This window comes from Fundulus heteroclitus, chromosome 20 (genome assembly GCF_011125445.2).
Source record: "Fundulus heteroclitus isolate FHET01 chromosome 20, MU-UCD_Fhet_4.1, whole genome shotgun sequence".
NCBI classification, from domain to species: domain Eukaryota; kingdom Metazoa; phylum Chordata; class Actinopteri; order Cyprinodontiformes; family Fundulidae; genus Fundulus; species Fundulus heteroclitus.
Genome location: NC_046380.1, coordinates 6769045 through 6784774, shown reverse-complemented (window position 1 = coordinate 6784774; position 15730 = coordinate 6769045). Strand labels below are relative to the sequence as shown.

The window sequence follows — 15730 nt, the reverse complement described above, 5'->3', positions numbered from 1 at the left end:
TCTGAGCTATGCTGCAGCGTAATGACTCAGTCTAAAAGTCTCCGTCAAGGCTGTTTAAACTGGCAGCAGAACTTAGAAACAGACAGTTCAAGTTTTGACAGACGTGAGTACCCTCTTACACCTTTAGAGAAATTGCTTCCTTTTTAAGAACTGAGTCTTCATGTGAAAACATGACTAGTGATGATTTAGGATTTCGTCTAAGAGGTCTGTGGGAATCCCTCCAGATAACCAAGTCCCTGCGGGGAAAGCCCAAGTCAGTAAACCTTTCAAAAAAAAAAAGATGGAGTTGTAACTGGTAGACAGATTCACAAAGATATGACATCATTTTATTTTGTTCATTCTGCGTCTACCTTATCAGACTGCTGCACGGTTAGGAAAACAAAAATCCAAGTGCTGCGGCTGGGTAATACACAGACTTTTAAACTTTCCAATTAATTTTTTTTTTTAAATAATGTTTAGTTTGCACACTTTTTTCTCTTTTTCACAAAATATAACAAAGTTAATCTCTCTGAAATATTCCACTTTCAATCTATTATTAGGTGGTGATAAAAGGGAAATGCAAATCCCAACAAACCATGATGGCCAAGGCACAAGATAAAATTAACTAAGTCACAAAGGCTTTACACAAGGAACTGCTGAACAGCAAGCCTAGCAAAAAAAAAAATAATCTGACACTTTGAATTGTGATGCTGAATGCAAGCTTCACAAAACAGAATTACAGCAACTTTTCTGGGAAACCAAGAACATGCATTCTCCACACCTGATCCATCCTTGCAGACTTAAAATAAGGGTTGTGGCTATCTCCAGGAATCCATTTGTTAGAGTCAGGGTAAATACGGGTCACAAGCCAACGCAGAGGGCAGACAGCTTTACACGTACGGACTCACTCCTATGGGTAATACAGAGAGGCCAGTCAACATAATGTGACTGTTTTTGGATTGTGGGAGGAAGCTGGAGAACCAAATAGGAAGCAAAACCATGGCACCATGCAGTCCAGTAAGCATCTAAAACTATTAATGATGACAAGAAAGTTTGACTCCTTGAAAGCAAATGATAGACCGGGTAAAATGTTTGCCCTGATTTCCTACTCATGATGATATAATAGCGAACTACAAGAAAAAGCTTGTCACAGCAGGGTCCTTAAGGCAAAATAACCAAAACATATTTTAAGTAAGAAAATGCTCACTTTTGTTGAAACAAGTCATCTATCCAACAAAACCTCAAGTACAATTTGTTTTTTACCAGCTAGAAAGGTAAGCAGTTTGACGAAAGGTTGCTGACTACAAATAAACACAATAACACCCATATATTAAAACAGTTTGTTCTTGTTCCCTTTTCATTCTACAAGTCTTCCATGATTACTTAGCTAGGCATGTGGTACCTGTTAAACATTTGTAAATGCTCATTAAAAACCCTCTAAATCTTTGGAATCAATATAGAAACCCACTAAAGCATCTATAATTTAATAAAACTGGACTTAATAAATGATAAATAAAAAACTCTCTATAAGGACTCTTTGAAAACTCTCGCTTTTAGTTTGCGGGGATTATAACCTGTGCAAACAAACAGCAGCCAGCGTTGCTGCAGGCGGTTTCCTGTGGACAGAAGAAAATCCTTTTTCAAAGTCACTATTTGTCAATTATTCCTAGGAGTTCAGGATGGAACAGATTTAATGTGATTCAGCAAGCAAACCCGAAGGTTGTGGAAAATTATTAATCAGCAGTGGGTCTCTGTTGTTAAAAAAGAAATCACAAGCACGGCACTCAGGGCGTGCAGCATAACAAACGGAGAGACAGCTTTTTCCAAGTTTACTACAGAGCCTTCGTCTTTATTTTTGCCAAACAGAGGAACAGTTCTTTCTGGGAACATATGGCGACAGAAACAGGAAATGTTTTCATCTAGAGTTGGCAAGAAACTTTTCTCACTGATATATTTCCAGAACAACATTTATGATACATGTTTAACTTTATGGAGGAAAATTAGGAAACAGCGATTTTAAATTTAAATAATTTGTGTTTACAGAATTTGTACTTTTGCATATTAAAGACAAAGGCCCAGATGAAACAGGATATTTATATTTGATATAGCAAAAAAATGCAAAGATTAGAGCACACTTGGACATAGATTATGCAACATTTGTGTAATCCCTACATTTGCTAAACTAAGCATAAATATGATAAATAATAGTTGGGTAATTTTAGGTGCTATTGGTGTTATTATGCAAAGCTGTTGCTTGATTTTACTTCTGCAGGTCTTTTGTAGAGCTCATAAAATCAATTTTAACAGTTTTTAAAGTAAATGTCACCAGCCACCTGAAGCATATGGTCCTGTGTTAGTCAGTAAAGCTAATTACTCCGCAATGTAGTGTTATAAGCACTGCAGCCGTGCAATAAACGGCCAGATGCAGTTAATGCCACAGTTTTAAGTGCGTGATGGGTGACCCACAAAGATCAGGTTCATCTGTCAGTAGTAACGCAACGCTCTGGTTTCCACTGAGAGCCATGAAGCCTTTGATGCGATGGGAACGCGACAGAGAAATCTCCGCAGAGTTAGTAACAGCAGGAAGATGTGACAGTGATTCATCCTCCGCACTGCGCTGCGACAGGGGCAACTTTAAGTCGCGTTTCCGCGGGGGTACCAGACCGTCTTCATTACAGCCTGCAGCCCGCGGTGGGCGGCAGCGCTCCCCGACAGGCCGATAGGCGGCGTTTTGTCCCCGTTTGCCGCCCTCTCCAGCGCGTCTTCGGGCTTCACATCAAAGTAAAGCGTCTCCAAACTCATAAATAAATCAAGTGGAGTTGGGGGGAAAAAAAGAGAGAGCTGCGCGTTTCCCTCCAACGAAAACACGGAGTGTGGGGACCGGTGGAGGGGTTGCTTAGAAGTTTTATGCAGCTTTAACCGAATGATTTCATCAAGCCATCAGAAACGAGCCATAACTTTAATGAATAAGAGGTGACCGAAATCCTTAAAAAAGAATCTACAACAGGTGTACTGAATCAGTTCCCTGTGTTTTCCGCGCGCTTTTACGCACAGCAATTTAGGATTTGAGGTTCAAAAATATGAAATCGGAGGACAAAAATGCCGTTATCCATCCAGCAAATCAACATAAAAACCGTTCCATAGCGCACCGTTAGTCACACAGTTGTCCACGAAACCTGGAGAAGCTGTCAAATAAAAGTAGAATGCAACATAAATAACCGACCATTTGCTAAAACAGACCAGTCAGTAGTTGCTGAAGCGTTTTTTTTTTTTTTGTTTTTTTTTTGGTGGGTATAAGATTTCCCTAAACCGAAATCCCAAACTACAACCCATCAGCGAAAGACACCAACAAGAAAAGAGTCTGAACAACTCTAATAAAGCAACCGACTGCAACGCGCTGTGGAAACTTCAGGTTACAACAAAACGCGTAAAAAAACGACCAATCGGGTGAAAGTGTACCCGTTATGTGTTTTCCTTACCTTTTTGCAGAAGCCTCCTCTTTAATATAGCCTGAAGAAAAAGCATTTTCAGCCACACTGTGTCCAGCTTTGATAACTTAGTCTCTCCTCGTTGAAGAGCAGAGGAGGAAGAGGGAGGAAGAACTTCTGCCTCCTCTCTCCTTCTTTTCCACCCCCTCCCGCTCCTCTTCCTCCCTGCACTCTCTCTCAGAGGGACACCCTCCCCGTTGACATTAGCTGAACTGTGGAGTGCTTGTATGTTTCCTCTCTCTTCAGATGAAAACTGGAGTAAACGCCGTGACTGTAATTGACTTTAATCAGCCTTTCACTCAGTCAGCCGCTTCCAGTCTGGCTCTGTTCTGTCGCGACTGGGCCGCGCAATAGTCTCCTCCTCATTTTCTTTGTCTGCTAATTTAATTACAACATTCTCACAACATTTCCTCTCGTTTTGTCTCTCTCCCCCTTTCTCTTATAGTTTCACTCCTGATTATGCAAAAATTGAAGACTGTAGCCTGAAGCCTTGGGGACTTTTATTGCCCTAGTTTTCCCCTCTTTTTCAGACTTTGTGTCTATTAGGCGTGTATAATGTAGGTCTGCAATGTTTATGTGTGGAGCAAAAAAAATAAAAATAAAAATCTGAGCTGCAATGCTACTCAGCAGTTCTTACTTTGAAGGCTTTATGTTAATGAATGGAGACCACTGCCCCTTTAAAAACTGCCCTTCAGCACCACAGACAGCGCCCATCAGCCCACACACTGAATTTTTCATTACTTGCTTCACCTGCTTAAATCTATAGGCTCAAAACGGACAGAAACTTAATTATCCCACCATGCAATGGTCACTAAGGAATAGGCAGGGCTGCCAGTCTACCAGAGGATTAATTCATAGGGGATAAACTGGATTCAAAAATTCAACAACTGGCAGAGCTTAAGACGATGTCGCTGCACAATCACTGAGTCCTTCCAGGCTCTGGTGGAAACTTAAAAATATAACTCCTCTTCCAAGCAGTGTTGGCCACCTCATTATCAAACAAACAAAAGTGGCACAGATTTACACCAAATTTGAATTAGAAAATACATCAAAAAGTTAATTGAAATGTAACTCAAATGCAGCTTCAAGCTAATACAGTTTTAAAAAAAAAGTAAAAGTGAAGCAGCAATATATATTTTTTTTAGTGTGGCACACGCTAAAAGTTAATACTTAGAGCACAACGCAACGTAGGAATACATAGCAAGCATTTACTATAGGGGTCCCTTCAATTAAAATAAACTATTTTGGAAAAAATCATGAATCAAAATAGTTTTTTTATTTGAATGAAAGAGGTTTAGCTAACAGACTCATGTCTGTCTGCGATGAAAGTGTAATTTTACACAATTTGCCGAATACAATATTTTAGATAATATTAAACTAATATTCAAATATTGATATCATTGAATGTATAGAGAGGATACATGCAATATATCAATTTATGTCTATCTATGAAATGATAGAAAGAACTTTGTATGTCATAATGATTACAACAATAATAAAGCTAACATAAGGTATATGGCCCAAATTAAGGGTATGCGTATCAGTAATGCTTTAAAATTAAGAGTTGCAGTTTGAATAAGTCATTTACAAATAAGTCAAGGACATCTGTATTAGAACTATCTAAGAAAGCATATTATTTGGTGTACCTGTAAGTATGCTGCTTAGCCACTATTTTATCATTATTATTTAGGCAATTAGTTTTATGCTGGCAGTATTCAGACAATGATGTATACATATGACTGTAGCTTTCTCAGTTTGTCTGTTTTAGTGTATATGTTCCAACAAAATAAACCCAGTAACCAAATATAAGGAATTTTCCTTCACCCATGTATTTATTGTCTATACCTGCTTGTTTGAGCTGGGTTGTGGAGAAGATGGTGCCTATCTCCAGCCTTTCGGTCATTGGTCGACAGGCAGAGTACACCTTGGACAGATCACCAGTCCTCGGCAGCACAAAGACACACAGGACAAACAACCATGCATTCAGACTCTCAAAGCTGAAACCTAAGCATTCACACAAAGAATACCCAAACTTCAGAAAGCCTGCGGGGAGACCCCAGGCCATGGTTTGAGCCAACCGAGTGACACTAAGTGAGTAAAATGTATTCCTTAAGTACTTTTTGCAGACACACAATCTAAAGGTGTAGTGGACAATCTTTTTTGGCTTTGAGTTCCCGGGGGGATCACCTTATACTGTTTCTCCCACTTGCCAATAATTGTTACATGCTCACGTAATGTCAATGTGCGTGCACGTTCCTTGCCAGCTTCCTGTTGCTGGCTGTGCATGCACACTTCTAATGTGGATTAATGCAGGACCAGATGTAAAAAAAAAAAAAAAAAAACATATGACGCTAGACCAAATCAGGAGCATGCTGATTAGGTTTAGGTGACAAACCCCAATGGCAGTGTTCGGGAAATCCATGCCAAATATAAATCAACAATTTAAGCTTATTGAAAGCATTCTACATTCTCAAAGAAACAGCAGATGCCATAAACCTCAAAAGTGCATATACCCCGTTTAAAATTTCAGATTTTGAGACTCAAAGAAATGATTCGGTGAATTATTTTTTACAATTGTCCCATCTTTAGTGTTCAATGCAAAAGAAAAATCTAAAAAGAAAATTCAAATAAAAAGGTGCAATAAGCTGACCAGAGAGAATGCATGCAAGGCCAGAACATTTAAATCTAGGATTGAAGCCAGGACGTGTTGCTGCAAGCAACAGCGCCACCAACTGTGCTGCAATGCAGCCCATAAGAAGTCAAAAAAATTTGTAATAACATTTAGCGTGAAACAAAATAATCCTATTTTTACTAATTTCCTTCCGCATGAGCTTCATATTTAACTTGTGGAATCGCCTTGTATTGCTTGTAAATAGTTTGCCATCAGAAATACTCCTAAGAAGCACTGAAAGGAAATTAGAACTCATGGAATATCAAATGAATCTTTCTCAGCATCTTAGTGGGGAGTCAATTTGAGGCCTCACAGAAAATTGGATCTGCCGAAGTATAATTGAAATCCTGAAGTCACAGCAAGGCCTCAGTGATCCATTTCTACACATACAAAAGCACAGGCATGCTGTTGACTCAGCTCTATCAATGAACAATTTTGTATTCTAGAATGACTGTTCTGTGACTCACAGATGTCTTTCCAAAATGTATAGTGTTTAGGACTCCAAGGAAGCGACACACGAAACACTTTGAGACATTTTTAGGAGTTTCTGTCTGCTCTGACGTTTCTTCCAACTGTGTTTACCTGAATCTATTCAAAGCTTCTGCAGCGTAATTACCAAATTAGCATAAGAACAAGGAAACTCACTTAGAGTCTAAAATCAATGTTTTATTTCTGTGTCTGTCACCTAAAACAAATCTAGAAATGTGTTTTATGTTTATGAAGACATTATGTATATTTTCTGAAACGTACTGACATCACTACTAAACATACATTTTCATTTGGTGTGATCCATTTTATGTTGGCAGTGTGTATTCGGATGAAGGGTGTAAAATCACAAAGTCATACAGCTTCAGGACTGGGTACTTCACTTTTCCTATTCTGTCATTTCATTTATTTTTCCATGCTCAGTTCTTATGCCCAAGTAGTCAAATATTATTTACTGAATTTATTAGAAAGATGATCAACTACTGGCAGTTGGAGCAGCTTTATGCATTTGAGATGCCAAGGCGAGGAAACCTTCAATGGTGCAGACAGAGGGTCTGATGTCAGGTGCATATAAACCCAACCCCGGAGTGGTAAAGGTTAAAAAATAAAACAACTGGACTTCTATTCTGAAGCTGACATTTCACTTCCCCTCCAGGAAGCTTTCTCAATTCAAAATGTCTGAAGCGAAAGATCTTCAGAAGTCCAAATGTTTTATTTTCTAACTTTTTTTGGATTGATCATGACCTGGATGACTGAAAATCTTCACCAACACACTGGAGTGGTATTTCTGCCAGGCAGTGTATCTCCCTACGGTTTTAAAACGCAGGGAAAATGCACAACATTTTAATGAGTGTGCGACTTAGCAAACAGGCTTAAATCAGAGACTTTCATTCAGTTCTTTCTGACAACGTTTCAACAGGAGTCCCTGGATAGGTGTTTGCTGTTGCGATGACCCGGATAACTCAGAATATGCTCAGGCATGAAGATTCAAATATTAGATGCTTTTTCCACACCTTAATTCATGGTTTTAGCATTTGGTTTCTTTTATTCTTGCATGTATCCACTTCTCAGTTTTCTTTTCTTATACTTTTTACTTTGTTCTCGATGTTCACAATTTGAATTGTTTATTCATTTTTTCGCTGATTGTATTTCCTGCTGTATCTGCCTCTATCCCTAATCCATCCGTCTGTCCGCCTCCTCGCCTTCTTCTAATGAGCAAAGTATCTGTTTCTGCTCCAGATATGTCAAAAATCTCCTCTGACACAATCAAACATTCATCACAAACACACAGACACACATCGGGCCCTGCCTCCACTCCGCGTTGAGGTTTCTGAGGAGAGTTTGATGGTCTGATCCCAACTCCCCCAAAACATTTTTTTTTCTATATTTTTTGCCTACTTCTTGATTGACTGGATAATCCTACGTTGAAACAACACATCACACCTCACTGCTGCTGAGGTTGTGTTTCTCTACAGATTGTACGTCTTGAAGACTGGAATAGGATCCTCAAATTCACAGAATATAATGATTGCCTGAATGAACCTATTTACATTATGAGTCACAATGCAAAAAAAGCCCCATTTGTTTAGTTAAAAACACTTAGAAGAAATATCTCATTTTCCAGCAGTATGATAAAATGTCAGCTAACTCAGTTGCAAGTTTTAAGATGAGCACACAACATACCAGGAACAAGCATTCACAAAGACAGATGTCTTTTTTAATTTGGGCACAACAGTGACTGTGAATCAGCTTGAAGCTGTTGTCAGCACACAACCCAACACAGAGCTTACAAATGTAGACAACCCAGGAAGACACAAATCAAGAGAGAGACACAAAGGTCAACAGGATATCTGATTTCTTTATTTTGTCATCCACTGAAACACTGTTAGAGATAACAGTGTTTCAGTCCTGAAATAAATGTGTAATATGGTATTCTTTGCTGCTGTTGCATTTTTTTAAAGTGCCTTTATCTTGTCGATATACCCGTTAGAAACCACTAGGAGGTGCTGCAGCTCTCACATGTCTTCCCTTTAAGCTCTAATGCTTTTGCATTTATCTAGATTTTGTGCAACAATGCTCAGTTACTGGCCTTCATTGACAAAACTGTTTTTTTTTGTGTGAAAGAATTGTAAGAAAACCTTTGATTGCGAGCTAAAATCAGCCATCTACCGTCAATCAGTTTAACAGGCTCACTGATGGGGGAGTTAGCGCTCTCACAACCAACAATGACCTCAGACAAATATCCATCAGTTAGAAACTTTCCAGGAAAATCCTGCAGTGTGACTGCTGCTGCAATTTACATTTAATGCAGCGCCTTATTATTAAGGCATCCAAGCACATTAAACTTTTCCTTGACTGATGACTGATTTCCCAAATTAGCACTACTTTGTGTGTGGATTAAGGAACAAAGAGTGCACATAGTCGTCTTTATTTTTCACATATTTAAATCTGAAAAGTGTGCTGTGCCAGGGTTCTAATCTGATTAGAAAACTTTCTGTCATGTTCTGGCCCGGCTGACTGCTAGATTCTCTCATTCCTCCTGCAAACAGTGTTGCCAGATTGGGTGGGTTTCCTCTAATCTTTAATTTATTTTATTTTTTTTTTGAACATGTTGGGCAGGAAAAAAAAAACTTTAGACAGGTTAATAAAGATTTGGCTGCTTTTCACAAACTTTGGTGGGTTTTTAGAAAATAATAATAAGGGAATTCTATCAAAATAATTGTAATTCTGTGGCAGGAAAGTACATTTTTAATAGAATGCTAATTCTCTTGCACACATTCTATTGGTAAATTATTTTTAAAAAGTCTAGAATCTGCCAAACCTGACATCGTCATCCATTAATGGTCATTGGCTTATCAAGCGTAACTGTGAAATGGTTACAGAGTATAAAGAGTATACATTGATCTATACTCTGTGAGAGAAAGAGAGATATAAATGTATTTTGGATTTAGTTAAATAGACAACTTGTGTTAGTAGGCTATTGATAACTTTTTTACAGTTGCTATGACAACGTGATTGGGGAAAGTGATCTTTGTGTTTAGGTTATTTATTTGCCTGATTGCACATTTTGTGAGGCGCCTGTATGTGCAACTTATTCATTTATTTTATTAATTGATTAATTAATTTATTTGCTATAGAGCAGGTGTGTCACACACTTCTATGCTTTTAATGTGATTCCAAGAAAGCTTGAGATTTGTTATTGTTTTTGTTTGAATGGGCTGGTTTTTCATTGTGTTAGGGCTGGGAACTGTCAGTCAGATCTGGCAACCCTGCCTGCAATCTACAATCAAGGTGATCTGATGCACCTGTGACCATCCCCCCAGCAGCAAAATCAGCATCATGCTGTCCACCTGCTCTCCTGCCTTCATATACAGCTGTCACTCAGTCAGTCTGTGCCAGATCAGCAGCGTCTCTGGTATGATAAGTAAAGTGGGACACAAAAACTCAACACCTATTAGCAGCAACAAGATTTTTTTGTGATGCATACAACCTGACTTTGATCAATGTTAAATGAAACTGATAAATTAGCATAAAACAACAAACTAGAAAATTTATTTTATTTAAGCTAAATGTAATTTATAAAGAAATTATCAATAAAGGCTCACTCATGTTGTTCATTTATTGAACATAAAAGATTCAAATCAATTCTTTGCTTTCTTTTGCTATTTTTTTATATTGTAAATCTTTTAAAGCGCAACACTGTCTGGCTGAATATCAGGTTTTCTTGTGATCTGATTAATTCCATCATATGTTTGCTGTGTCCCAACATAACTTGTGATGAACTACGGGGAGCTCTAATAACTTTCCATAAACAAATGCTCTTCTCTTGTTACTCTTCCAAAGTAAAGGAGGCCAGATTTGTGGAGTGCATGACTAATAGTTATCCTGTCAGCCATTTTTACCACCTGAGCTCCAGATCTTTGCAGCCAGGCGGCCCAACCCCTCCCACAGCACTTAATAATTGTTTTTTACTGAACTGTGAAATACTAATTAACTTGCCTTGCCTTGCCTTACCCCCCAAATTACTCTGAATCTCTTTACTGCTTCACTTATTAGTGCTTTCCATGCCTGACCCTCTTTTTAAGTGGACAGCCATGTCTTGGTAGGCTGGAAGCTGTGCCATATTCCCATATTCTGCGCCATATTCAGATGATCTGAATCGTACTCAATGATACATTCAAAGCTCAGGATATTATTCTATACATTAAAGCTGCACTTAACTTTTTTTATCTTTCTAACTTTCCTCTACCTTATTGTTTTCATGCTGTTCATCTTCCTATCTGAATTTCAAATGTTTTAAAGGATTGCAAGACACTGTTTTACTGTTGTCACGTTGCCAGACCTCAATGCATAAGAACGTGTGGCCCCTTCATCCACATTTATTAAAATAGGTGCACACATTTCAACAGCACTTCCAGTCTGACTCCTGAAGCCACACTGGCTGCCAAAATAAAAGTCCTGTATCAAACACAACAACTGACTAAACTAAATCGTACAACTACAATATCTCATCAAATGGTGCAAATAGTGTTTTCATTAATGTTATTAATTAAAACTCTGAAAGTAATCCCAAGATTAAATTACACACGGATGGATTGTACTCAGTCATTAGGTAAATTTTGAGGGCAATTAGGCGCATTGTGTTTGAGGTAATTAATTTAAGACTATTCAAAGTAAAGAGGACTGAATGCTAATTAAAGCTGCCTTTTTGATTTGTATTTGTCAAAAAAAGAGTTGAAAACCATGTATCCTTTTCCTTCAGGAATATGTGCTTCCTAAATACTTTAGTCAGTATTTCTCTTCATAGTAGGTACACCTGGTCTGGCGTTCTGTTAACTGTGACATCATCCAGAGAAGACGGCTCACCCGCTACTACCATCTAATGTAGAACAGATTACTAGATCAATGTGTGCTTCTGTGCTTTTTTGTTTCTCTTGTTGTGTCTCTGTTCTGTCTTCTGTAACCCCAGTCGGTCGAGGCAGATGACCGTTCATACTGAGCCCGGTTCTGCCGGAGGTTTTTTTTTTCCCGTTAATGGGTGGTTTTTCTTCCCACTGTCGCTTCATGCTTGCTCAGTATGAGGGATTGCAGCAAAGCCATGTACAATGCAGATGACTCTTCCTGTGGCTCTACGGTTCCCCAGGAGTGAATGCTGCTTGTCGGGACTTTGATGCAATCAACTGGTTTCCTTATATAGGACATTTTTGACCAATCTGTATAATCTGACCCAATCTGTATAATATGATTGAACTTGACTTTGTAAAGTGCCTTGAGATGACATGTTTCATGATTTGGCGCTATATAAATAAAATTGAATTGAATTGAATTGAATTGAATTTTGTCGGTCTTTCATGCAAAATCCTGATGAAATACATTGAAAGTTACAGTTGTAATGTGACAAAATGTAAGAAAGTCAAAGGACTATTACATTGTTTTTGCAAGGCACTTTATTCTCATCATAAGTCCAGCTGTGTTTCCTGTGTCCCTTTCCTTCTCCTCCTCCTCCTCATCTATCTTATTTTTTGCATGTCAGCTTAAATATTAAGAGCACCTTGTATTTTGTTCATTGCTGAATGTCTCAGTCAGATCCCTGTTATCTTATTCTGCTCCATCAACAAGTCATACTGTCTGAAGTCTTACTAAGTACAATGTGAAATTAGTTATCAAGATTTCTTTAATCATCGATTCACAGTGTGTGCCTTTAAGAAATCCCCATATTTTCACTACAATTCCAAACAGATCCTGTTCACACTGAATTATGTTTACAGTCTATGACTGTAATTTCCCTCTGGGATTATTAAAGTATTTCAAATTCTGACTCCTGCCCTATCAGTACCAAAACAACATGAATCGAGAATCTTTGATTTACGTCATGCTGCAGATGAAGATTTGATAACAAAAAGGTCCAAAAAGTTAGTTTTTCTTTCTCTGTAACCAGAGTTACAGTTATGTGATTTTCTATCTGCTGCACCAGAGATTGGTCAATTCTACATCTGCATGAAAATTACCTCTTAGGATGTCCACTGAAAATGAGCAGATTGCTAAATCTTTACATAACATCGTCCCCTTAATCAACACCCTCAGCTGGAGCTGGGAAAACAGGCTGCCAACACGGATCAGTCACAATTCCTGCGGACATTATTTTTCATCTTCAATATTTTTTGCAGGCCAGGATGCGTAATTGCATTTCAGAAGTACCCACAGCCAGAATTTGTATTTCTTCTAATCACTGCTGGATCACTGCCTATGGGATGAGTCGCTGGCTCAGCTCGGCATTAAACCCCAATCTTTGTGAGTGATAAACAGGATTACAGAGCACTTCATAGCCAAAGCACCAACATGTTAGGTCACGCATTTTAGTTTTCTTTTGTAACTTTGTAACGCTACGTTTGATTTCAAGTCACAAATCTGGCAAACTTCACCCCTAATAGCACAGATCATCCTAAATTCAAGATTTTAGACTGACATCCAAATAAAATGACTGTTTTATTCAAAATATTTAAATTCAGGGTGTAAATTGTGGGGTGGGGTTGACTCCCATAATTAAGTCAGTGTTGATGAATCTTGCTTTAAAAATTTAAGACCACCTTAAATTGGACCATACCAATTCTAATCCTGCTGTTGTTTTTACCTCCCACTGCTGTCAGATTATCCAAGAGCTGAACATCCCTAATTATGTCATTTTGAGTTTATCCGAAGGAACTGGAGAAATGAATATTTAGATTAATTAACTTCCATGTTTTCTCTTTAGTTTCTTAATTACATTATGCAGACCATCCGAGGACACATATTCAACTTTCTAACATTTTCTTTGCAGTTTAGCTAAACAATGTTAACCAGCTGCATCGGCAGCTTGTCAATAAGGGGCGCTCGGACGCCACCCCAGTCAAAGTTACAGGAAACAAAGTGTAGACACGGTAAACATAAATTACAAAATAAAAAGTAATGATCTCATCTGTTCTCTCATAATTTGTGTCTGACTTTTGATTTTTCAGCTTTCCCATTCTGTTTTGGGTTTATATGATTTTATTTTTTTTGTGAAATTCATATCTCTTAATGCAGTGGAATGCCAGACAGATCAGTGTCTATGTATGTTTTTGGACTTTTCCTTCCACGTGACTTTTCGCTGGTTTCTTGTCAGTTGCTTAAAGATTTGGTCATTTAATTACAAAACACTTATTCCAGGAGGCTTTGACTGGATGTTTAGCAGATAATGGAGTTTAGACAGGATGAACCAGACTTAAAAATCCAGCAGCAGGCAAGTGACTGTAGACACCTCTAGTTTTTCCCCTAAAACCACATCATCTCCCAAATTTTGTATCATCAGCCATCACTGGGTTATACTGTCTTTACCTGCTAAAGTTATGACCTAGGACTTAGCTGCTACCGTGGATGCCTTAAACTAGATCCTAACTTCAGTATTCTGGTTTTCACCTGAAAGTGCTGTGATATAATGCTATTATAATTCAATTCAATTCAATTTTATTTATATAGCGCCAATTCATTTTATGACACATTCCAAAGTCAAATTCAATCATATTATACAGATTGGTCAAAAACATTTCCTATATAAGGGAACCCAGTTGATTGCATCAAAGTCTCTCCAAGCAGCATTCACTCCTGGAGAAGCGTAGAGCCACAGTGGACAGTCGTCTGCATTGTTGATGGCTTTGCAGCAATCCCTCATACTGAGCAAGCATGAAGCGACAGTGGAAAGAAAAACTCCCCATTAACGGGAAGGAAAACCTCCAGCAAGCGTTTTACCAGAGTTTTTCATCCATTAATCCACTTTCTATACCCACTTTTCTGTGCAGGGTTGCTGGGGGCTGGTGCCTATTTCCAGCAGTCAATGAGAGAGAGGCGGGGTACACCCTGGACAGGTCAAATTATAGATCAGTACGCCTTTTTAATTAGATGTAAATATCAGATTCATTGTTCTTTCAAACTGGCACTCCTTTTACATTGTTTTATTATCTTTTGAGAGTTAGGTGTCTGTTTAGAGTTAAAAATAATTTTGGATTGTCGTGTTGTTAATAATCTACCGGAACCTAATTACAGAAGTCAAACCCTTACGGGTACGTCACACATTGTCGCACAAAATATGGAGCCCATTGTGCTCTCAATACTCCCCCATTGAACTCAACGAAAACAATTTCCAAGACCTCTGGAGATTTTTTGTGTTCTTCATCAGTAGGTACCCTTCCAGTCCTTTTACTTTGTCCTATATTTAGCATTAGGACATTTAGCAGAGGTCTACAGTAATAAAGTTGCTCTCCTGAATGAGCCTGCTCTCAACCCCTATTAGGTTGAATCTCAACTGAGGATTTCTCCCAGAAACTACAAACCAAGATGGATTAGACTACTATCTACCGACGCTAAATACTCCCCTGCTAATATGTGCCACCCCAAAGACCAAACAGGTCCCTTTTACCTGGTGGTTCTGTTGCTTTAAATGGATGCAATTCAACAGTTGAGGCTGTTCTCTAAACTCGCTCAGCACAACTGTGTGAGCTGACAGGAGAGACTCATAACCATGCCTCCTAAATATAAAGTACTGTCTAGAGCCCAGATATGACCAGATACGATGAAGAAATGACATGTGCAGTGTTTACTCGACCAGCCAGAGAACCACGGGCTCAGACTGTGGATCTCACATTAAAAGCGTGAAAGGCATGTGAGAGCTGTCAGGAGAGCTCAGCTCTACTTCCCTGCATATTATCCCGTCATTAAATGTGAAGGCAACCTAAGCCCCTATTCCAGAATCTTATTTTTTCCTCAATATCTGTAAAGTTATTTTCTGTTTCTTTGTTTTTATCCGCTCGTGATTAACTATTGGTCCAAACGTGAGGCATTAAGCTATGTAGGTATTAAGCAATCACAGCTATTCCTATTTCCTCCAATGATGAGATATGCAATAATCATTACTACAACCCAGGAAGAGCATGTGTCACAAGTCATGAACATGTACATAATACATGATGGGAGTTTTGTACTGCAGGGACGCATAAATAGAACATCTTGCAAACTTCTCTGGATATGTGTGTATTTGTCATGTTGGGTTTAAGTCAGCGAGCCTCAGCAGTCTTACTGCTGTTTAAAAAAGGCT

At 38.5% G+C, this 15730-nt stretch overlaps 1 protein-coding gene across 7 annotated transcripts in view; it reads right to left on the bottom strand.

Annotated features, from left to right (window-relative positions):
* grip2b (glutamate receptor interacting protein 2b) overlaps positions 1-15730 on the bottom strand; it is a 301598-nt gene that overhangs the window by 97260 nt on the left and 188608 nt on the right. Inside the window, exon 1 of one of the 7 annotated variants that reach the window (XM_036151437.1) lies at positions 3459-3830. The exons of the other annotated variants lie outside the window; for them this stretch is intronic. Within the exon in view, the coding sequence (XP_036007330.1) occupies positions 3459-3504 (46 nt within the window). The 5' untranslated portion in view covers positions 3505-3830. Of the gene's footprint in view, positions 1-3458; positions 3831-15730 lie in introns of those variants that run through there. 7 annotated transcript variants of the gene reach the window in all.